Source organism: Falco peregrinus, chromosome 20 (genome assembly GCF_023634155.1).
Source record: "Falco peregrinus isolate bFalPer1 chromosome 20, bFalPer1.pri, whole genome shotgun sequence".
Lineage (NCBI taxonomy): Eukaryota > Metazoa > Chordata > Aves > Falconiformes > Falconidae > Falco > Falco peregrinus.
Genome location: NC_073741.1, coordinates 215,500 through 239,107, shown reverse-complemented (window position 1 = coordinate 239,107; position 23,608 = coordinate 215,500). Strand labels below are relative to the sequence as shown.

General features: G+C 57.6%; 1 protein-coding gene across 9 annotated transcripts; it reads left to right on the top strand.

Moving 5' to 3' along the window:
• Positions 1-29: 29 nt before the first annotated feature.
• PAK4 (p21 (RAC1) activated kinase 4) lies at positions 30-23,584 on the top strand. 9 transcript variants are annotated; one of them, XM_055792474.1, is made up of 11 exons: positions 30-177; positions 988-1,052; positions 10,524-11,831; positions 18,374-18,597; positions 20,203-20,892; positions 21,322-21,765; positions 21,870-22,003; positions 22,088-22,214; positions 22,295-22,420; positions 22,516-22,650; positions 22,727-23,584. In XM_055792474.1, the coding sequence occupies exons 3-11, from the start codon at positions 11,639-11,641 to the stop codon at positions 22,880-22,882; spliced, it is 2,229 nt and encodes a 742-aa protein (XP_055648449.1). In that variant the 5' UTR covers positions 30-177; positions 988-1,052; positions 10,524-11,638; the 3' UTR covers positions 22,883-23,584. The 9 variants fall into 9 exon arrangements, with proteins under 9 accessions (XP_055648449.1, XP_055648451.1, XP_055648452.1 ...); XM_055792475.1 differs by having other exon boundaries at positions 32-199; positions 20,203-20,886; XM_055792483.1 differs by lacking the exons at positions 30-177; positions 988-1,052; positions 10,524-11,831 and adding exons at positions 11,849-12,666; positions 14,146-15,996; positions 16,123-17,857.
• The last annotated feature ends 24 nt before the right edge of the window (positions 23,585-23,608 follow it).

Below are 23,608 nucleotides of genomic sequence, written 5' to 3'. Positions count from 1 at the left end.
GGACGCCTTCTATAGGTAGGCGGCGGGGCAAGCGCCGTGCGAGGCCACGCCCCCAGGGGCGTAGCCTGTTGCCGTGGGACGCGGGCAGGGCGAGTGCCGGATGCGGCTCGATCGCAACATGGCGGCGGCCGAGTGAGCTGGAGGAGGGGGAGTGGCAGCACCGGGCTGTCGTGAGGGGTGAGCGGGGGCCGAGGGGAAGGTGGGTGCTTCAGGGGGGCGTGGAGGAGCCGGAGGGGGAAGGGGAGGCTGGAGGGGGCGCGGGGCGGGGGACCAGGGGAAAGGGGCTTTGAGTCCCTGAGGTGAGGCCTGGGAGGGAATGGAGGTGCCTGGGAGGGGGTGAGGGGGAAAGCGGGGGGGGGGGGGAGGCTGAGGGAGAAAAGAGATGGGGAGAGCTGAAGTGGGGGGGATGAGGGCTGTGGGGAGGGAGGGTGCTGATGAGATGGCGGTTTGGGGGGGTCCTTGAGGGAAAGGAGGGCTCTGTGGGCCGGGTGGTGTGAAGGACTGGGGGTCCCGGGGGAAGGGGGCGGTGGGAAGTCCCTGCGGAGGGCGAGGCTGGGGGAGCCCTGGGCTAAAGGCTGTGGGGTATGGGGGTGTTGGTGGGCTGGGGGAGCGTGGAGCTGGGGTTTGGGGGGGCCACTGAGGAGCGGGGCCGGCGAGCGGAGGGACAGTGGGGTCCCAGAGGAAGGGGTGAAACTGGGGAGGGGGCTGTTGGGCCTGCCTGGACCCTCAGGGAGAGCAGCGAGAGGCCCAGCAGCGAGCACAGGCAGGGCAGGGAGGGCGGGAGCAGAGCCCTGGAATTCCGGGTGAGGCGGGAGCAGCAGTGGGTGAGGAGGCTGAGGGTCAAGTTGGGGATAGGGCTCAGCCTTCCTCCCCAACCCTCCCTGGCCTAAAAATAGTCAAAATTGTGGGTTACGGGGGATGGCGGCCAGGGCACCGGGCTGTCTGTCAGGGAAGCTGACAGAAATCTCTTGTTCTGGTCTGGTGCAGCGTCTTTCACCGGAGGATCCCGGCATGCTTCGCTGAGTTGAAAAAGAGTTTTCCCTTCCTCACAGGTAGGAAATGGAGACAAAACCCATTCGCCTGGAGAAGTCCTTCCTTCGCAGGACTCTTCAGAAGCCCTTATTCCACACGCGTGTCTCGCAGTCCGGTATCGGAGAAGGGTCTTTCCATGCCACAGCATGGCCGATGCCCTTCCCCACACGCAGGGGGAGGAGGATCAGGCGAAGCGTGGTCGCTGTCACCATTAGGTTCTCACAGAAAAGCCGTCATGGCTCTCCAGGGTGCGGAGATTAGGTTGGCCCTATTGACGCGCTGAGCTGGTTGCGGAACGGAAGGGAAAATGTGCAGGAATTGAGGGTTTTCTGGTGTCTTTTATCTGTGTTCTCGGTTCTGTGGGGTTTTGTACACCCGTTGGTGTTCACAGGGCGCTTCTCTCCCCAGTAGCAAGGCAAGTTAACAGTTGGTGAGCCACAGAGTCCTGGGGTAGATTTTTTTTTCCAGCCTCTCGCTGTTTTGGGCTGGGTGCTGTCAGGCAGGAGCTGGCATCCCCCAGGGCTGCCATAACTCCCCTGTTTTGTGCTAAACCCCTCAGAAATGGGGTTTTGCTCCAATTATGGCACATTGGGAGGGTAGAAACTGTGGTTCGAACTCCTCTGTGGTGCTGCCATTGCCGTAAAACTTGGGGCAGTGGTGCCACAGCGGCTGAAACTCTGCCTGGGCAGGGGGAGAATTGCCAGGCAGGCAGCACATGCCCAGCACAGGTTTTTGGGCCAAGAAATCTTTAATTTGTGTAACTCCTTTTCCTTGCGCCCACATCTCCGCTTAGCCGAAGTAAGCGCCGCACACGTCGTTTTCCACGTGTTCCTGTCACTGGTGATGCTCCTTTTGTCGAAGGGAGACACGAAAAGTTTCAGGATTAGTTTTTAGTTGCATTTTCCGGGGAATTTACTGAGTTGTGCAATAATTAAGCAGGTGGGCCGCAGGGCTGCGGAGGGACTCTGACAACGCCCTGCGCAGTAGGCTTGTAAATAACTGCAAATTGGATTTATTGAGACTACCCAGCTGCGGAGCGCAGCGGCAGGGGAGACACAGGCAGCCTGAGGAGAGCGGTGGAAACAAAACCGAAGCGTTAAAAAAAACACCAACCAACAACAAAAAGGTTTTTAAATAAAGCCCCAGTATTTGAACGGTGGCCAAAGAGCGAGCTGCTGGCTGCCAGTACAAACATTAACTAATCCTGGCAGCCTTTTAAGGCAAGTTGCTTTAGTTTTGGTTAAGAAATGATGCTGTTAGACATAGGGATTGTCCACGGCGCAGGTTGAGGGAGGTTTTCCCAGGAATGGCAGTTAAATGCCACGTTGGAGTAGGGCTGCAAGAGGTGGCACCTGGTGAGGGTGAAACGCGAGGCTGCAGGGATCCATGGCTGGTGCATAGAGCTGCCTTCCTGCCACTAAAGCCACCCTCAGAAAGCTCCTGGCTCTGCTGAGGGGTCGTCACCCTGAGATTCCCAAACAAAGGTAATTAATTGGAATGTATTTGGGTGTGGAAATAGCAGCAGAAGCTTCCCGGGAAGGTGCCTGCAACGTAACGATGGCTCAAGTTACCTTTCACCTCCACTGAGTGGAAACTTCTCCGCTCCCCCTCCCGTGTTGTTCCCAGGTGCTTTCCAGATACTGATTGTCTTTTATTTGCGTTTGTGGAGGTGGCATTTATTTTACCAGCACCTATCAAATCTGTCAGAAGGAAGCTGTCGCTATAAAAAAAAATCTTAAAAATTTGCTCCGAACCACTCAACGCGCTTTGTTGCCACGTTGGGTGACTCGTCGGTTGACTCTGCGAGCCGTGGGTTTGTGCCTCCAGCTTCATGTAGAAGCTGGAGATTTCATTGCTGTCGTCTCGCTAATTGCTGTCTGCCTCATCAGGGGGTGAGAGCGGAGCGAAGCAGCGGAGCCCCAAATGTGGGCGCCGCGCACTCGGGAGCTGTCAGAGGGGCGAGGAGGGGAAGGTGGTGCCGGAGGAGATCGGATCTGGAAGGGATGCGGCAGCCCCGGAGCGTGTCTGTGGAGCATGCCTGCCAACGCGTTCTTTGCCTCACAGGCTCAGATCCTCCGCGCTCCGCTTTTCCGATGAATAATTTAGGAACTTGTGGGTGTTTGGCAGAGGGGGCGGGCGTGTAATTTTACATCGCGGCTTGCGTAGAGCCTTTGTGGCCGATTTAGCGCTGCTGAAGAAGAAACCGAACGTCAATGGGGTGTTTTCCTACCGCCGTGGGGGTCCGACAGGCTGCCGTGCACGGAAGAGAGCAGCTTTTATCTCCCTGACTCCGGAGGGATTTCCTGACCCTGCTGCCAGGTTCGATGTCCTTTTCCCAACCGAAACAAGCGTCCAGAAAGCGCGGAGTGGGGCCGACGTGCCTGTGGGTCGCGGCTCTGCAGCGAGCTTTGTCTCCCTGGTGAGATCGGTCACTTCGGAGCCGTGTCCTCGGCGCTCGGAGGGATGCGTTCCCTCCCAAAGTCCCGCCTGGCTCGGGGAGAAATCCCAGGGGTGTTCTTGTGGTTTCCCTGCAGCCTAATTACAGCTGCGGTGGTTTTATTTAATAAAACGCGATTTCTCCTGAGCTTAGAGGAGGAAGGGAGGAATATTTTCCCTCTGCCTCGCACATTGAGGTAGGCGCAGCGTTATTGAGGGCGGCTTTGCACAGCACAGGCGCAGCTCGCCTTTCCTGCAGGATTTGCTGGGTTTTGTAGGTTTTGATTAATTGGCAGTTGGATAATTTTATTAACTCTTCAGCCCTTGGTGCGCTCTTTCTCTGCAGCTTTAAACCGAACCCTTCAAAGGTCCTTCTCACCGAATAAATGGTGTGGGGCGCAAGTTTCTCGTGCAGTTTTCCGAGCACTCGCGTTGCGGGCAGAGGATGTTTTAAGTAACGATTATTTTCCCTAATAAAGTTGGATGTAATGGAAGTGTAATTCGGTTGAACTGCGCTCGCTGTGCTCTTCCTTCCCCCGTGTCGCGCACTTACACGGTGCGAATAAGCTATAATTTCTCTAAATGATGTAAGGGGCTAATTAAAGGTTTTACTCAACTAATCAGCTTGTGCTTTAATTAGCACCAAATGGTAATCGCTCGCTGAAATATAAATTGACTTCTTGGCTGCTTGTTCCCGCTCTGGCAGGGCTGTCAGGGAAGGGGTTCAGGGTTGTTCTGCCTCCCATCAAGGGAGCGCAGCTTCGTTAACCCCGGCACCACTGTGGACGCTAACGAGTTGTGTCTGATGACATAAACTCGTGGTTTCACCTTCCTACATGCGCTGTCTGGGCAGGTGGCGTCAAATTGGATCATTAAAAATCTCTTGACCCAACGAAGCGGGGAGCATTGGCCGGTGCGGTACCTGCTCAGAGGTTTTATGTTTTCCGTGGCAGCCGGAGCGGGAGCTGAGTGTTGATTGCTCTTGAAATACATCTTGAAATCTCCTCCTGACACCGATGTTTCATCGTCCTGCCGTGCCAGAGCCTCCCAGCTCGTTAAGAGGGCGTGTAATTAATGGGCCGGGGCGGGGGGGAGCTGGAGATGGCCGTGTCAGTCCCGGTTCACATTCCTCACGTGCCTCGCTCCCCTGACCCCATAGCTTCTGGCTTCTGTGGCAACAAAAAAAGCTGAGCCCAGCCAGAAACTCGCACTCCGTGGAGCACGTTTGGGTCCTGTGGCATCGGAGAATTGTGCCCAAAGGTGTCGGCTGGTGTCCGCCTGCACTGGGCACGGAGGAATGCGAGGGGTCTGAAGCGTCTCCACCTCGTTAGCACTGAAGGGGAGGCCCTGGGGTTTGCAACTGTGTCTCTTATTTCCTGGGTTTTTAATTCCTTGCAACAAATACTTCATGATTAAAATGTTCTTGCCTCGCTAACTGCCTCCGAGGTGATGATGCCAACTCTTTCTTTTGTGAGCAGGCTCCTGCTGCGGCGGGAGGTGGATTTAACAAGCGCTCGGGTACGGCTCCTCCTGCGCCCCTGGCCCGTCGCGCCTTTCGGAGCTCCCTAACGGTCTTTCAGTAATGAAGAGCGGCGTGGTCACGTGGCAACCCCACCTTTGGTGTCCTGCTGGTACTCTAAGAGGCCAGATCACTGTCTTAACCCCACCGAGGAGTCCCCTGCCCCGGCTTTTCCATCGCCTTCCCCACCGGGAATATCCGCGGTGTTGGATCGGTGGAGCAAGAGCACAGGCGAAGGCTGGGGGAGCCTGGGGCCGGCCGCAGAGCATCCCTGTGTCGCCTCCTGCTCTCTGCACGTGACGTGACGAGTTCCCCCGCGGTCGGGCGAGGGGGATGCAGCCTTTTTTTAGGAGCTCAGTGTATTTTGGCTGGTGGTCCCTGCTCAGCACGGGAGAGCTGTGACTCTGGCAGAGCTGTTGGGGGTTGTGCGGGGACCCCTCTGCCCTTGGAGCAGAGAGGGAGCGCAAAGAGGAGGCTGCCCACCCCACATCTTTCTTGCTGGGGAAGGATCTTTCAGCCCAAATTGCATTCAGAAGTAAAATCCACTGCCAGGTTGCATTAAAATCATCATTACAAGTAATTTCTCTCCAAGGCTGCTGGGACAGCGAGGCTGGTTGTGCGTAAATGGGAAGGGACTTTGGCTTGATCGGTGCTTTTTTATCATGTGAAGCTTTCCACCCCCGTGGAGATCTGCTCCCAGGTCGGGGGACATCCCCGTGGAGCTCTTCCCGATGCGGATTCCCGACCTTTTGCTGCCGCTGGGGTTATCTGGTGTCGATAAATAATAATAAGACTGAAAAAAAAACCCCCAACCCCCCAAAAAAACAAAAACCCCAACTCCCAGTCTTAGCAATCCCCCTCTGGTGCGGCCTCAAACCCGCCACGCACCAGCCCCTCAGCAGGAGTTGGGGGTGTGGGGGATCCCCCCTGCATTTCAGGGTGCCGGTGTCACTGTGGGATACACAGCTGCTCCTGGTTTCCGTGGAGGAGCCACCGAGCAGGCGGTGGTCTCATCATGAGCCTGAGGTTGAGCCTCTACTGACTTTTCTCATTAGTTTTATTTTTTAATCTGTTGCTGAAGAGCCGGAGCATCTGAATTAAATAAATGGGGGAACCTTGTGGGGGGGTTTGTCTACCTCCCCGGTGGCTCAACGCTTCGTTCAGCGGTTGGAATAAAGATACTGGCTGCAGGTAGAGCTCCTCTCCTCACCCTTGACCAAAGGGATCTTCTCTGTGCGGAGGAACCTGTTTGTCATGGCTGGGATAGGTGGGAGGAGATGTCAGATATAAACTGGGAGAGTCGCTTCTCTTTTAAATCCCTTCAGAATTTCCTCTTGAAATCACATCCCAGGGTTTGAGCGGGGCCAGTGGTTGTTGCTGATCCCCTGTCCCCAGCGGCCCATCTTTCTGAGAGTTCCACACCAGTTGTTAAAACTCTACTTCTGGTTCCAGAACAGATCTCCCCAAACCAGCGTGCCATTTGGGTGTTTTGACATCCTTGCAACAAAAAGTGCTCGTGCTCTGTGTTTCCAGTTCCGTAGGAGGATGAGGTTTCCTTAGTTTTGGATCTCTCAAGCTGAGTTTTGCTCCAGGATTGCACGATGCTGCTCTGAGAGCTGCACGTTCACCGGGAATGTGGCCGTGCGCGGCTTCCTGGGGCCGAGCTGCTGGGGCTCTTCGCTAGTTAAAACCAACGTACGTACCCGAGCGTGGATTTCAATCTTGGCTCCAGGCCCTTGTCACTGCTCTTGGCTGGCGCAGGTGGAGGTCCGCGGGGGTTTGGGGGTGGGTGGCACCTTGTAGCTCTTCGTAGATGGAACTCAGGCATTTCCAGTTCTCCCACCCCTCTGGCACGTCCATCTGGAGACGCTTTGGGTCCACACACGAATGTTATGTCCAAATTCAAACCCCCAGTGGCTGAAAGCTGCTCGGATCGCTCCCCCGAGCCTCCACTGCTCTCCGGGGGCTCATCTCCTCTCAGAAACAAGCTCCGCGCGTCCCTCCTGGCTGACTCCTTATTTAATTTCTGCGTTAATTATCTGCCGCTGCCCTGGGGCGCGATCCTCTTGCCCTTCCCGCAGCAGTCAGGCACCGGCACCTTGTCACTTCTACCCTGCATCAAAGGATTATGGGCAAAGCAAAGAGCCAGAGGATCAATTTTTGGATCTGGAGCTGATTTCAGGGAGCAATTTCCCGAAGCACCCTGAGATTTCACCATCACCGCAGCAGCACGTGCAGCTAATTTCACTTTAAAGGGAGAAATTGGATCCGTGGTGCTTCTGCCTGGGTCTCTGGAAACCACGATAAGGGTAATTGGAGCTCATGCTTCGAGGCACAAATTGTGTCTGTGGAGAAGGACCCAACCAGCTGTTTCTGGCCCCTTTCTTCCCCTACAAAATATTCCAATCGTTTGGGGAAAATCCCATCACTTTTGTTGTTGTTTCTTCCTCTCCTCTCACGCTGCTTTTTTGGAGCGCGGCAGCGCGGCTGACGTGAATCCTTTCCTGAAGCTTTGCCGCCGCCGGCTGCTGTTCTCTAGCACCTCTTCTCTGAGGACTTCTGAGCTTCTTGTCAACGTCTTCCGCTCAGACAAGCTGGTATTATCCTGCCCTACTGAAGAGGAAACCAAAGCGCCCGGAGGTGACACTCTCCCCATCACAGGAAAAAAGCTGGGAACAGTCTCCCAGGAACCTGCCTTTGGCGTTAAGGACTCGAGCCGTAGTGGAATGGGAAGAAAAAAGGCAAAAATTATTTTATTTGTTGTTTTTTTTCCCTCTGAGCCTCAGCTTTCTGCCACAAAGAAAATGCCTCGCTAGGCTGGTTTTCATGCCTGCTGGTTTTGGACCCGGCGTTGCTTTGCTGCTGCTCCGTGGAGCATCAAATGCCGATGGAAACAGGGAGGCTTCATGTTTGTGCGGCTCTGAAACAATATTTGGATTTTTCTGGCTTAACCCTCGCTCCGCTGATAGCTGGCCTTTGCCAGAACGATTCCTCTTACGGCTGTTGGCGGCGGAATCCTGCAGTATTAAGGCAATGGTAGTGCTATAAAATAAATCAGATTTAACCAGGTGTCAAATAACCTGTGGAAAGCTCCCCTCTGTCTTCTAGCAGGGAGTTCCCCGATTTGGGATGGCGAGGTGTTTACAGAGAGCCGTGCCCACGCAGGCGAGCGATCACTGCCAGTGGCGGGGCAGTGTCAGGTGGTCGCTCGCCGGCTCTGCTGAATCCAAACTGATTTATTCCTTCCAAACAGCCCCAACGAAACAAGCTCCTGTGATTGTTTCCCTCCCCGGTGGGCGACGGGGTGAAGGTTTAATCTCTCTCTGCCCGGTCTTGCAGGTGGCTTCGGAGGGAGCTGGGCAGGCGCTCGCCTTCCCTCCCAGCAAGCCCCGGCTTGTCGAGGTCCGCAGGCTCCTGCACCTGAAACTTCTGCACAAGCATTTTCCGGGAGCAGCGATGTCTCATCGTGGGATGCCGCTGAACTCCGCGCGCCGGGGGTCACGTAGCCACGGCCTCGCTGGCTGCCACGACTGCTTTTCCACCCGTGTTACCCCATAGGGTCAGAGCCATCTGGGATGGCACTGGGGTGTCCCCGCACCACAGCTCGCTGCCCCCCAGCTCCGTTTTGGCAGCAAATGGCTCGTCCTGGCAGTGGGTTGAGCACTGGGAGCTGCTCCGTGCCGAGCTGAAGTCCCGTTGCAGAGACCGAGCGCCAGCGGCCGAGCGGAGCTTTAATGTACTGGTTCTCTCTGCCACCGCATCCTGCAGGCTGGAAGTTTTTTTGGGGGGACAAGAAGATTAAAGAAAATTAATCCCTTTTCATCAAGCTTTTGAGGCCGTGCTTGGGGAGGCTCATTGCCTCTGAAACCTTGCGGGGGTAACTAAGTACTTCAGATGCTTTGAATTCCAGGATTCCTCTTCCACTCCAGGGGATAGAAAGCAGGTTTTCAGCGGCATTTAATCCCTCCCCAGGTATCACCGTGCTCTCCAGCCCTGTTTTCGGCCCTCATCCTCTTCCAGCGGCCTGGCGCAGGGCTGGATGGCCAACACTTCTCCTGTTTGAAGGGTGCCGCTCCCAGCGCAGGCCAGTTCCCTCCTGGCTTGTGCAAAGCCAGCCAGGCCAGTTCAACCCGCCCTCCCTGGCAGGTTAAACAAACCCCAGCAAAAGCCTGAACGCTCCCATCGGCTCCACCAAGCAGACATCGACACCCTCGGCTTGGAGGAGGACGCTTCATCCTTCCAGACTTTCCATCCTGGGAGCATGTGAGCACCCAGGAAAATCCCGGGTTTCCAGCAGAGCTGCGGGCAGCGCTTCTGGTACAAGGTGATTTATCAGCAGGTAGGAAATCCTCGCGGCGCAAATATCGAGCCATCCGTCGGGGGTTTTGAAGAGAAATGGGAGAGCAAAGGCTGGAGCGATATCGGTATGAAGCTACCTGGGAAGTTGATCGCTAAATAAAAGGCAAGAGTGGGGCTGAGGCGGTACCGCACAAGCCGTGAGGATGGAGTTTGATATAAAATATCAGGTTTTATGTTGTTGAGGCTAAAAAAAAAAAAAGTTGATGCACTGCTTTTTTGCTAATATTTTAAAACTGGCATGCGAGCGAAGCCTGCTTCAATCTTCTAGGGTCAAGGTGCAAGCAGAGTTAATTTTGGAGATAGTTTTGTTCCGAGGTGATGCCACAATGTGCTGACGCGGTGGGAAGGGACTACCGAGCTGCGGGGTCCGGAAACATCAGGATCATCTGCAAGGCAAGGATGAGGAAGCTGTGTGCTCTCGCGAGTTTTGTTCAAGTTCTGAAAGGTTTGGGGTTTAGAACGTCTGCTTTGATGTGCTTTTATCTTTCTACGAATTAATTAGCGCGTTGCACAAGGCTCGAAAATTGCTGCTGGGGGCTGTTGGCGTGCTCGGCAGCTGAAGGGAGCAGCTGGTGAATTTTTGTAGTCGCAGCGGCTTTTTGAAGATGTGCTTGTTCCTCCTGACACAGGAGAAATAATTTTCCAGAGGGATAAATGCGTCTTGCCTCTCACGCTGACAGAGACAGCGCGGCTCCGGTTCTCCTTCCCAAAACAAGGAATCGGGCAACGCTCAAACGTAACCTCAAGCTCTTGGGGAGCTTGGGATGAATTCGGTGCTTTTCACCGAGCTGGGTACCGGTTTAAATTGCTCCGGCCACGACTGTTTTTTAAGGTTTGAAGCAAAGCATCTCCTCTCTCCAACCCCCACGCATTCCCAAAAGCCTCGAGCGCCAACAGATCCAGGCTCACGAATCCCCCCAGCACGAGCATCAGCACGTGGTTCAAGACCCCCCCACCCCGGCACGATGCCGGGTCGGGACCCTTGGTCGTGGTGATGCTAGGAACGCCACGCTGAAACATGCTCCTCCAAACACTCTGGGGTCTTCTCCGGCCAAGCAGCGCGAAGTTGGAAATTGAAGAGGAAAAAAAAAAAAATAATAAAGAACAAGTGGCAGTAGAGATTAGATTTCATCTGACGATTTTTTTTTTTTTTTTTTTTTTAACTTCCCCCCCCCAGAACGCCGTATCCTTCTGATGTGATTCTAGGAAAGCTTCCAAGCGCCAATTAGCAGCCTGATGGTGGTGCAGAAGATATTTTGATCCATGAATATTCTGAAAGAGAATAAATACAAGGAAAATTAGTGCAAATAGGAAGTGAGCAATCTTGTTGTAAACCACGATAAGGTTTTTTTTTTAACCCCCTCCCTACTTGTTAAAGGTATTTGAATAAAAATAAAGGCCTTCTCAGCTGCAAGACGTCAGATGGAGTTGGCAGATGCACGGCTGTGGTGGCTCGGCTCTTACCACCCACCGGTGCCTGTTGATCTCCACTCCTTCACCCTCACTGCCTGCTTTGGTGCCTTCCTGGCAAACGCTGATGGGATGGACGCCGGGCAGACCTCCCAAGTTCGGCGAGATTCCATCGGGCCGATTCGGGGGTGTTTCCTTTCTGCAAACACCGAAGGGGAAAAAAGAGAGGAGCGAAATAAGCACGCTGACATCAAAGCCAAGCTTTTCCATGCCAGAGAGGGCTCAGACGCTGCTTCTCCTCACGGCGAGTGGAATGGGACCCACCAATTAGTGCTGCCTTCGTTTAGGAAACGACACTGCTCTCGTTCAGCCAGAAGACTGAGGAAGAGGCTTTAGGCAGCAGAGGTGGGGTCCTTGCCCTTAGGCGAGCAGCTCCTCTTGCCGAGCGTCCGGGTTGCACCTAGCATCCCCTGGCCGGGCTTTGGGGGTCACAGATCTTAATAAGGGTCTTAAAACCAACAAAACCCACAGGTTGGTGGTCTTAGCCGTGAGGGGCTTGGGTGCTGGCAGTCCCCACCGAAGGGCACGCTTCACCACCTGCTCTCTACCCGCACCCCAGGGCATGGCTGCGCTTTTTCGGGTGCTTGAGAAGGCTTTGGAAGTGCCGAGGGGATAAGGGGGGGCACGTTGGGAGCGTGGTGTGGTTTAGGGCTGCTGCCCTCAACGGGGAAATACCGGGGCGAGCCGGGCTGGGAGTGCCGGTTCTTCCTGCTGGGAGCGCCAACAGGTTTTCTGCGCTCTCTGCCCTTTCCCTCTCCTTCCTTCCCAGTCTCTTGATCCCCAGGCTCCCGGAGGGGCACTTGACTGGCTGCTTTGTTTCAAATGTTGCTGCCTCATTGGTTCCCGGCTCAAATCTCCTCTATTCCTTCTTGCTTCTCCCAAGCTTCGTCTTTAACCCCTCCGAGCCTCGCAGCAGCCGTCTCCTCTCGCGGTTATTCCTGCCTCCGCACTCTCCTGACGGATTACCGACCTGGTAGCGTGGGCGAGAGTTCAACGCTCCCAGGCCTGGAAAATGGTAACAGCGCCTGGGAAATCACGGGGGGCGTAGCGCCGTCGTTCGTTACCGCAGCGGGTGTGCAGCAATGGTCAGAAGCTGTTACTTCGGTTGCTGACTTCGCTGCTGCGGGAAGCAAGCAGGATGGATCCCCTCGGCCAGCAGCTTTGCCTCCCTAGACAGACTTTGGGGTACGCCGGGGTCGATCCATCCCTGGCATCCCATCTCCCGAGGGATGAAGGAAAGTCCGGGCATGGCGGTGCGTGCCCAGAGCGCCAGCAGCAGGAGCGTCTGCCTGCAAAACCGGTTCCGGAGGGCAGTAAGAGCAGGTTGGGAAGTATGTGATGCTGGGAAAGTGGCACGGTGGGAGGGAGGGAGAGAGGATCCTGGTGGGGAGAGCTGCGTGCCACCACCACCGCGGCGGCTGCGTCCTCCAGAGGCAACAATTGCGTCCCCACCGCAGCGCTGAGAGCAGCTGTTGGGGGTCCGGGAACCAGCTATGGCTCCCGGAGCACAGACCCTGGCCGGTGTTGGGGGGGTTGATGGTCGGATCGCCCGATCCGTAGATCTCCCCACATCCCGGTGAGGACGGGGACACCGTGGGCCCCGTCCCGCGTTCGTCCGCCCATCGCCGGTCGGTGCTGGGGGAGGCGCTTGGGAGTTCGCAGCGTCAGGAGTCGGGAGCGCTGGAGCTGCCGGCCTCCCGTGTGAGCTACGAGCCCCCCAGCCCCCTTTGACCCCCGGCAGGGGGGGACCACCCGTGTACACTTTTCGTGGGGCCCCGGTCCCTGAGCCCCTCTCGGAGCGATCTCTCTCCTTCCTCCCCCTCTGGCTTGCAGGAAGCAGGATGGTGAAGGTGAGTAATGCAGTCTGGCTGATTGCTTTTTCGTTGATTTCTATTTTAAGTAAGTTTCAACCAGGGTGTCTTGGGACGGGGGGAGCACCGAGCGGGGGGCTTTCGGAGGTGGTTTATTCCCTTTCCAAGCCCGAGTGGGATGGGGCGGCTGTCGGAAACGCCCGGAGCAACAGGGGATCGCTCCATCTTGCCAGCTGAAGCAGGTCTGTTGTTTGTTAGCAGTGCTGTGAGGTGAGGCCGGTGTTTCGGGGGAGGGAAACGGAGTTATTTCTGGTGAGGAGGAGGGGAAGGGCTCTCGTTTTCCCTGCAGGGGGGCAGGGGGAGCCCATTTGCATGGGAAGGAAAAGAGGAAAACTGGAAATCCAGCAAGCAGGGGAGAGCGGAGCCCCGCACCCATGCCACCGCAGGATTTGGACTTTAAAAAAACTGGCTTTCCCTTTGGCATGGGCATCCTGCAACGGCGTGGGTGCTGGCTACCGCTTCCCAGCCGGTGGCAAGCAAAAGGTTGTTCTTTCCTGGAAGCAAGGGGGGAGTAGAGAACGTCACCCGGAGCCGGCTGTCACACTGGGACCAAGGCTTTGGGGGTTGTGAGACCCGCTAAAATCCCTCTTGTCCAAGCCTGAGGAGGGGAGCTCATGCCAGAGTCGTCGTGAATCGGTCCAGTGGGTGCCAATGCTGGTGCCCGCGGGGTTCCCCTCGCTCTCGGGGGTCCCACAGCCCTCAGAGCCGACGGTGGCAGCAACCAGGACTCCAGACCCCGCCTGGATGTATTTTTATATCTTTTTTTTTTTTTTTTTTTTTTTTTCCTCCTCAAGTACCATGTAATTCAACCAAGCTCAGAGCTTCCTTGGCTAAAATTGTCTCTCGCAGACTTTGCCTGTGTGGAGCAGAAAGTCCCTTGGCAGGACCTGGGGCGGGCAGAGCGACTCCAGCCCACCCAGATGTTGATTTTGCTGCACCCGACGCGTTCAAAGGGAGCTGAGACCACGTACAGCTGCGCCGGAGATTTATCCTTAGGCACGGGGACAAACCAGGATGCTGCTTCTGGATCCCGCCGGGGATCTGTTCAATCCATTTGCCGTTGGATGGCAGGGTGCTCTCCAGCTGACGAGCGTTCAGATCGATCCGTTTGGGGTTTAAGGCAAAGGAACAAATTGCCTGCGTGCACTTTTTGTCGTGTTTTGGTTTTTTACCCACACCCCCCCCCCCTTTATTTTTCATTCCAAAGCTGCTAGCAAACTCCCCAGCAGCCCTGCCCTCGGTTTTTGGGGCTGATGGAGAATATTCTGCCCTGTTTTGTTTACTCAGGGCTGCTAGAAGCTTAGTTAATGGCTGACGAATTAAACAAAGCAGAGATAAAGGGAATCTGACCTGGGCTGGGACAGGGCTGAGGAATGTGTGTGGCTCTGGTGGAGTCTCTAGCCAAGGGGGGTGTGGGGGGGATGTTAACCCGCTTTTAACCCTTTCCTCCTCCTGCAGGCAGCCCCAGCCCACCAGCGAGAGCTCCTCCTGCCTCGGCTATGCCCCCTGCCCCTTTGCGCTCCCTCTTTGCCCCGCTGCCAACCCCAAAAGGAATTTTTTTTTTGGTGAAGCCGGGGTAGATTTGGATTAGCTTGGCTAGCGGTGTCCTGAGGCGCTCGGATGCTCCGACCTCGGGCGCACGGGTTGACGTAGATCCTCCAGGTGTATTTTGCTCTGCTTCCCTGCAGCAAAACGCAAAGCCAGCAGTTTTGAAACACCCCAAAATTGAGCCGTTATCTCCCAAAACCGGGAGACGGCTCTTTGCCATCCCAAAACATGACTTCTGCCTGCATGGCGATTCTCCGCAGAGCCTCTTGCGTGCAAGGAAGGATCCCGAGTGAAGGAAGGTGGCGTTTGGGAGTGACCGGGGCAGGTGAAAGCAGGGGCCAGCCTTGGGTTTTCCTTTCGGGCACGATCCTGCCACGCAGCTGGTGTAAAACTCCTGTTCCTCCCCAAAACGGCGGCGCTCTGCCTGTGCTAGAAGCTCCGGGAAGCCGGCACGACACTCGCTGTGGTGGTGAAAGGATGAACTGAACGCAAGCACCCACCCCTGGGGTGACATTTTAAACCATCTGGGTCTACGAGGTGAAGTTTTCCTGGCTCGGGAACCCCATAAACACGCTCGCTGCACGTTCACGCCTTCGTTTACCCCTAATTAACGTCTCTGCCCGTGCGCGGTGCGGTTCAGGATTGGACCCAGCCCAAGCCCGGCTCAGCTGTGCTGCAAACAGCCGGCGAGCGAGCGGCTGTGTCACACCCCCGGGGCGAGCAGGTAAAACAAGGATTTGCAAATATCCAGGATTCCCCTCGGGTTTTTGATGGGAGACCAGGCATCCAGGCAGAGAAAAACTTCCCTAATGGATTTAATCAGGAAATCTCAATGATTGGGAAAACTGGAGAGGAGGGAGCGCCTTTGCCGACACCTTGGAGTGGCGGGATGCCGGAGCGCTGGAGTTGGGATTTCCTGCGCGGAGAAAGGGATTGTCTCGGCAGCTGTTGAGTTTTGCACCGGGCAGCCTGTCGGAAGCAGATTCTGGCGACTAAAATGGAAGGAAACGGCCACAATCGCCACCCAAAGGCAGCGAAAGTGGGGAAAAGCGGAGCCGCCCCACGGCAGCCCCAGCTCGGCTGCTCCCCCCACGCCCGCCATGGGATTTCGGTGTTGTCCTCGCACGTCCCAGCGTTGTCCCTTTCGGTGGGGATGGGGGGTGTCGCCCACCTCCCCGAGGATTCAGCCTCACGACTTCAACCTCCTTATAAATTAGGTCTCGCTTCTGGCCCGCAGGCACCAGCCGCTGTGAAACCACCCAGTGGGGTCAAGCACGAATTAAAGTCCCGCTGGAATCACATCCTGCCCCCAAATCCTCCCAGCGAGCTCCTTTGGGGGCAGCGCAGGATGGCATCCCTCCCTCCAAACCTGGAGAAACGAGGGAGTTAACTAAACCGACCCAAAAGAGTGACCTGAACTGCCAGGCTTCCTCACGTTTGTTTTACCCGGCTGCCACCACGTCCCCGATCCCGTGTGGGAGGGGTGTGCTTCCTCCCAGCCGCCTGATTTTACTAACAAACAAATAAAAACTGGTTTTTCCTCCGCCGACAGGCTTTGGCGAGGCGGTCGGGCTGGAGCTGGACATGGTGAGAAGCTTGTGCCACCGCGGCTTGGTGCGCTCGTCCTCGCGGTGCTGTTCCCCCGGCGTTCTGCCTCCCTGGAAAGATTTTTTTTTTTTGGTGCTTTTTTTGATGTTTTCAAGGCTGAGCGGCTTCAGGAGCGAAAGCGCTGACCTGCTGGTGGTTTCGGGTGACGTTAAGGTGGGTTAATTCGCAGCTTTGTCCCTTTCTCTCCCTGGAGTTTGTGCGCGGGGTGAGGAACATCGGGGTCCCGCGGCTCCCGCTTGAGCCTCTCTAAAAACATCGTTTGACCCCTGTTAATTGCAGCACCTCGCGGTTCGCCAAATGATGGCAGATTCCCAACAGCAACCGTGAACCCAGCTCTGTCATCCGAGTCTGGAACGAGCCGGTAGTTACGGAGATCAGCTGGCTTTTGGCAACCGCTGGCGGACTTACTTGGCAGCTCTCGGCACTGCTGCAGGTGCTGGCGTTGCCGATGGTAGCCGGAGCGCCGAGGTGGAAATACCCGGCGTTACCGGTCTTTCCAGGCGGCGGCGAGGGCGTTCCGGCAGGGTGACGCTTGCCTCCCTCGCTCCTCCATCGCCAGCCGCTGCGCCGGGGCCCCCCACGTGGACGGGGGCTGAACCCAGCGGACGCTCAGTGTGTATTTAATGGGGGAAAATACCCGAGTTTAAGGTTGTGAAGCTGCTTTAGGAGCATTTTGAGCCGCGAATCTTTTCCCTCAGCTCACGCTGGTGTTTAATAGGGTCCGATAGTTTCTCTCCACGGTCAGATATTGGCCGAGCCACGACGCACGAGGGCAAGGCCACACTCGCTTTCACCCTGGATGTGGTGATACCCACCCAAAGCCTCGACTGATTTATTTTATTTTATTTTTTCCTACCCCAACCCAGAAATTTCTTCCTTTCCCCTCCTGCTCCCAGGTTGGGAGGAGCCAAAACTTCCAGCATCTTCTCCGCTGCAGAAACTATTGAAACGATTCAAGAAAAAACAACCTGAAATTGTTGATTTCAGGGAGGTTTGCCAACGTTCCGGGCTCCCGCTGGGCAGGATCAATCGTGTACCTCTGAGCTTGGTAGGATGCGGGCCTTTGGATGGTGTAAACAAGCCTCTATTGTGCCTGCCTGCCAGTGTTTACACGGAAAATCAGCTTGGGGGTCCACCCTGCACCAGGCTTCCTCCGCAGCCTCGGCTCTTCATCCTGGGAGACTCGGATACGTTCGGGGATAGTCTCAAATACGCCGTAAATCGACAAAACTCATAAATAAGCGAAGGAAACTGACGGCATCGGGTGGGTTTGTCATTGCAGCCTGCGACAGGGAAACTGTATTCACTTGGCAGGCCAAACCTGGGGTTAAATCGAACGCCGAAAACGTGCCAGCCGTGCCGCAAAGTTTAATTTCAGCTGCCGTGACTTACATTTTAGGCTCCCCGACCTGTATTTTAAGCGCCTGAGTAAACAGTCTGTCGTTCTCGCTTGGGCTGAGCATCTGTGTGCCCGGCTTTTTGCAGGTCAGGCCAGTTTTATTTATTTATTTTCCTTTGCCTGTTTCTTCAGCTTGTAACTTAAAACACTGCCTTAAAACCGGGCTTAAATGTGGTTTCAAATGACACCCTTTAGGTGAAAAGGCTTCAGGAATGGTGTTAGTCACCGAAATGACCTTTTCCCGGGTGTCACTGGACCGCCTGGACTTGCTTTTGCTACCCAGCTGCTTTCCTCATCGTGCCTTGTGGTTTTTTAAAGAAAAATCCAGCTTTTAATTGTAGGAGTTGGTAGGATTTGGGGTTTTTTGGGGGGGTAGTTTTTAAATTTAGGAGCTTTACATCAAAGGGAGGAGGGACGCGGCCAAATATCTGCGAGCCCAGAGGTCCCAAAACGTCCATTCTGAATGAAAAACAACCCGTGAGCCAATTGGCGCTGGGGAGGAAGAGAAGCAAAGCAGAAAGAAGTGGGATTATCCCGGAGGGAAAAAGACCTCCACGTTACAGCGTCAGGAAGACACCCCAAGAAGCGGAGGGACATCTGTGACCACCTCGGTGGGTGCGTGAGCTGCCAAAACCCTGCCGATGGCGTTGTCACCTGTCCGGGATGGGCGAAAGCCTGGCGGCTGCGGTGGGACAAAGCAGAATCCAGCCCCTAAATCCCGGGGAAAACCACTTGGGAGAAAGCTGGAAATAAAACCACGGAGCGAATCTCCTGAAAGACTCCCTCAGTTGCCCTGCTTTGCGCTCACATTAAAAACCAAAGGCAGGAGGGACCTGGAAATGCATCTTCGGGAAAAATGGGGAGGGGGTCGCAGGTCCCAAATGCAGCTGCCGCGTCAGGTGGGCTGTAAAATCCCGCCTGGATGTGGAGCAGCCTGGCGAAGTGTGGGGCTTGCGGTGGCTCGAGGTGTTTCCTTTTTGGCCTGTGTGTGGCAAGTAATTATTTTTCCAGCGAGCCAGGTGGGTTCCTAAGGAAGGGGCTGTTCATTTTACAGCGTGCTGAGGCCCCCTGTGCTCTATCATCCTCCAGGTTTTATTTTTATCCCTTTTTCTTTGCCCCTCCCCCCCCCAGGTCTTGTAGCCGGCCTCACCATGTTCAGCAAGAAAAAGAAACGCATCGAGATCTCCGCTCCCTCCAATTTCGAGCACCGCGTCCACACGGGCTACGACCAGCAAGAGCAGAAATTCACGGGGCTGCCACGGCAATGGCAGGGGATCATCGAGGAGTCGGCCAAGCGCCCCAAGCCGCTGGTGGATCCCGTCTGCATCACCGCCATCCAGCACGGCTCGCAGAAGGTAGGCAGCTCTGCCGACGTGGCCTCTGCCCTCTCGGAGAGGGCCGGTGATACCCGTTTGGGGGCTGGGAAGTCAAACTGGGGATAATTTGGGCTCCGTGCCCTCTCCCCAGGGTGCCACGGAGCAGGTAAGTTCGGTCTCAAAGCGGCGCAGGCGGCAGCGGCATCCCCACGGCCGATCGCCTGCCCCTTGTCCGTTAAGTGCGGGGCTGCGTGGGACGGGGACCACCCAGCACGGGGTGGGAACCTCTCCCGCATCCTCCCGGCAGCCGGAAAAACCCCACCCCGCAGGAAAACGCCAGCGAAATGGTGTCCGTTCCTTCCCATCTCATCCCTTCCCCGTGCCTGTGTTTCCCCAAGCTGCCGTTATGTCGTTTTTTTAAAGTCTGGCTTGTCTGCTCCCCTCGGCCGCAGCCGCCCGTGCCACCCCCCAGCTCTCTGCCATTCCTCCACCATCACCCGAATTAAAAGCCCCGGCCGGTGCGCTGGCGTTCCTGCGCTGGCTCGGCTGGTTTATCCCGGACAATGGGGCGGCTCCAGCGGCCGTGAGTAACGAGCGAAGCCGGCCGGGCAATTCCACCGACCCAAAAAGATACCGACAGCCGGTGGGGGCCCCTCGGCGCTTGCCGAGCCCCCGTGGCTCGTGGTCGGGAGCCGCCGTGTCCCGTGCAGCCGCGGGCTGGCCTCTCGAGGAAATAACCCGCTCCCCGGGGCAGGAGGAAGAGGAAGAGGAGGGGATATAAAGAGCTAAGGCCTCGCTCACCCTGTGCGGAGGTGCTGGCTGCAGAGGAAGGCATCCCTCCTCTTCGGAGGAAGTCAACAGGCCTCGGGGATGGGGATGGGGTCACTCCCACTGTCCCCTCGCCACCTCCTGCGTGGCCATGCCCTCCGAGGCTGGAATCCACGAGGCTGCAAATCCCGCTGGAAGATGGGGCACGTCCCCACGCAGCTCCCCGGCTCGGCTGTGCCACCCGGCTGGGACCTGCCTGCCGGTGTCGGGCTTTGTTTGTCCCTGCTCCGCTTAGCCCCTTCGCTCCGAGGCAGGATTGGCCCCAGCCAGGAGCAAAACTTGCTGTTTCTGCGCCAATAGCAGCATTTGGGGGGGCAGGCAGAGCCCCCCCCCCAGGCGCAGGGCAGGGGATGAGAGGCTGCCAGCAGCCCCCCAGACCCTTCCCCAGGAGCCCCCCAGGACTGGCCTTCTGGTGTGCGAGGTGCGAGGCCCCCCTGGTTGGAGAGGATCCTGCTCCCCGAGGCAGCGCCCTGTTCTTCTGGCACCCAGGAGCCTCCCGGTGAGGCCCGGGGCTACTGGGGGAGGGGGAAAAGGCCGAGCCCCCTCCCCGCTCCAGCATCCTCCTCCATGGGGCTCAGCCACCTCCCAGCACTCGACAGGACCGAGGTGGCAGCGGCAGCGGCCCCTGGAGACCCCCATTTCCTCCCCTCCCCATGTCCCCTCTGTGTGAGCCGTGTCCCTGTCACCACCAGGCATTTCATTTTCATTTTTTTTTTATTTTCTTCCCTTTTTTTTTTTGTTTGTTTGTTTTGTTTTGTTCTGTTCTGTTTGTCCTTTGTGTTCCCGTCCGCCTCCCGTCCCACGTCCTGCTCAAAGACCATCGTGCGGGGCAGCAAAGCCGCCAAGGACGGCTCCCTGACCTGGCTGCTGGACGAGTTTGAGAACATGTCCGTGTCCCGTTCCAATTCTCTGCGCAGGGACAGCCCCCCCTTCCCGCCCCGCCGTGACCAGCTCTACCAGGAGAACGGCCTCTCCGAGGGCCCGGCCGCTGCCCGGCCGCACGAGGATGCCGGCAGGAGCAAGGAGAAGAGCCGCCACGGGGCCAGGAGCGAGCTAGAGCAGGGCAAGGAGAAACCGCGGGAGAGGGAGGAGCAGCGCGCCCACCACCACCACCACCAGCAGCAGCCCCGCGGGCAGGAACCCGGCCCCAAACCCGCTCCCCCCGCCAGTGGCCGCCCGCCCCCTCCCGAGTACCCCAAAACCCCCGCCGAACGGGACGGCTGGCGGGATTACCCCGCCGACAGGGACTACAGCGAGCCGGCCGACCGCGTGGTGCGGCGGGAGCGTCCCGAACCCTCCGACAAACGCCCTAAATCCACTTACACCGCCGAGACCAGCCCGCAATCCCCCCGGGACAAACGCCCGCTCTCCGGGCCAAATATCCGGACTCCCAACATTCCCGTCTCCGAAGGGGTGATGAAGACGGCTCAGCAGACGGGACGGCCTTTTAATACCTACCCGCGGGCTGAGACCGACCCCGGCAGGGGCGCGGGTTCGCAGGTAAAGGTGTGTGTGTCCCCCTCCGCTCCGACCAGATTCCACTTGGCAGCGACCTCCCTCCTTCCCCGCGGCCCGCGGGAGCTTTTCCTCGCTCTGCCTCTCCGCCTCCTAGAACAGCAGCCTCTCTCCTCCGCTTCCTAAGCGCCGGCTAACGGGCTTTCCCGATGTAACGCCAGTAGGACCGGCACACGCCGAAGACCCCCGTGCTTTCCTCCCCGGTGCTGGCGGCATCGGCCCCATCCTTGTCTCCGAAGCGGCCGCCGGCTCCGCCACGGGGTCTCTTCTCTTCCCGCTTGATCTATCGCAAAACCTTTCCTCTGGCAGCGCCCGGTCCTGCGGATTCGGCGCTTGGCGTTTTGGGGACAGCGGCAAAAATCCCGGCTCCAGCCGCGGTTTTTTGGCGGCTGACGTCCCTCTCCTCCCATCTCCTTGCAGGCAGAGCACCGACCGGGACGACCGCAGGAGGTGGCATCCAACGGGCCGGTGAGCGGCAGCGCCAGCTCTTCCCGAGCCCACCCCACCGGCCCACCGCGCTCCAAAAATCCCGAGCCGCCCCATCCCGGCCTCACCCCCCACGCCTCGGACCCCCACCTCTCTCGCCAGCCACCCCCCGGCCCCCCGCCAGCCCCGGTGGGACCGCAACAACCCCGTTCGCCCCAACGTGAACCCCAACGCGTCTCCCACGAGCAATTCCGGGCGGCCCTGCAGATGGTGGTGGATCCCGGGGATCCCCGCACCTACCTGGATAACTTCATCAAGATCGGCGAGGGCTCCACCGGCATCGTCTGCATCGCCACCGTCAAGAGCACCGGCAAGCTGGTGGCCGTGAAGAAGATGGACCTGCGCAAGCAGCAGCGACGCGAGCTGCTCTTCAACGAGGTGAGGTAGAGCGGGGGACCCCTCGGCAACCGGATTTGGGGGGGGTCTCACAAGCCGTATGGGGCGACCGGATCACCGATTTCCCCCCTCACGGTGATCGCCAGGTGGTGATCATGCGGGATTACCAGCACGAGAACGTGGTGGAGATGTACAACAGCTACCTGGTGGGTGACGAGCTCTGGGTGGTGATGGAGTTCCTCGAAGGCGGCGCCCTCACCGACATTGTCACGCACACCAGGTACGTCCCGGCACCCCCCGCATGCGGCCCCCTCCCCACCGCCCCGGCACGCTCGGTTCTCACCCCCCGTTGACCCCCCCCTAGGATGAACGAGGAGCAGATCGCCGCCGTTTGCTTGGCCGTCCTCAAGGCCCTCTCCGTCCTCCACGCCCAGGGCGTCATCCACCGTGACATCAAGAGCGATTCCATCCTCCTCACGCACGACGGCAGGGTAAGCGCCGCGGCAGCGACCCCGCGACGCCGCCATGACCCTTCTCCCCAACCGCCTTCCGCCGGTTTGTTTTTTTTTAGGTGAAACTCTCCGATTTCGGGTTTTGCGCCCAAGTGAACAAGGAGGTGCCGCGACGCAAGTCGCTGGTGGGGACCCCCTACTGGATGGCACCGGAGCTCATCTCCCGCCTGCCCTACGGCCCCGAGGTGAGCGCGGCGGGGGTGGTTTGGGGGGCTTGGGGGGGGGGAGGGTGGTCTCAGCCCCCCGTAATCCCTGGATTTGCTGTGTCCCCCCCCCACAGGTGGATATCTGGTCCTTGGGCGTGATGGTCATCGAGATGGTCGATGGAGAGCCGCCTTATTTTAACGAGCCCCCGCTAAAGGCCATGAAAATGATCCGCGACAATCTCCCCCCCAAGCTTAAAAACGTACATAAGGTAAGGCGGGGGGCGCAGGGGCTGGGAATCCTCCTGGGGGGGCTTCACTGACGACCACCCCCCTCCCTCCCCGCAGGTTTCCCCCTCCCTCAAAGGGTTCCTGGACCGCATGCTGGTGCGGGACCCGGTGCAGCGGGCCACCGCCAACGAACTCTTGAAGCACCCCTTCCTGGGCAAAGCGGGGCCCCCCTCCTGCATCGTCCCCCTCATGCGCCAAAACCGCATGCGGTGAGACGCCGGCGCCCTCCTCGTCCTCACCGGCGCCTCTTTGCTGCAGTCGTGACTGTGCCACCACTGGCGGGGCGCTGGCGGGGTGGGGGGTAGAAATCCTCCCCCCCCCCCCCCCCCAAATTACTCGTACTACTGAGCCGGGGAGCGGCCGGGGAGGGGGGTCGGCTCGGTTTTAACCATTTCCCCGACACGGGGCTGTGCGGTGACACTGTCCCACCACCCCACCCCCGGCAGAGATTTGGGGATGGGGGGGGGGGGGGGGCGCTTATCCCGGTGTCGCCCCGGCCCTGGGGAGCTGTTTGGGGCATCTCCCCCCCTTTTTTTTTTTTTTTCTTTTAAATCCCCTTTTTTTATCCCCATCCAGCCCCGGGGTCAGGCCACCACCTGCATCTCCTGGCTGGGGGGGGGGGGGGGGTGGAACATGTGTCCCCAACACTACAGCCCCGCAGCCACACTACTGATATGGGGTCCTTACCACCCCCACCCCCCAATTTCTAAATACGGTTGGTTTTTTTTTTTTCTTTCGGGGTTTTTTTGGGGGGGTGTTTTTTTGCTTTTTTTTTTTTTTTCCTCTTTTTTCCCAATTTGTTTTTTAAACAAAACTATTTATATTGTCGTTTTGTAATGCCACAGGATGGCGGGGGCCCTGGGGCCGGCACGGGGCCCCCCCCCTCCGGAGATTACACGTGTCCTTTTGGAGACAGCTGTGTCCCATGTGGTTTTTTTA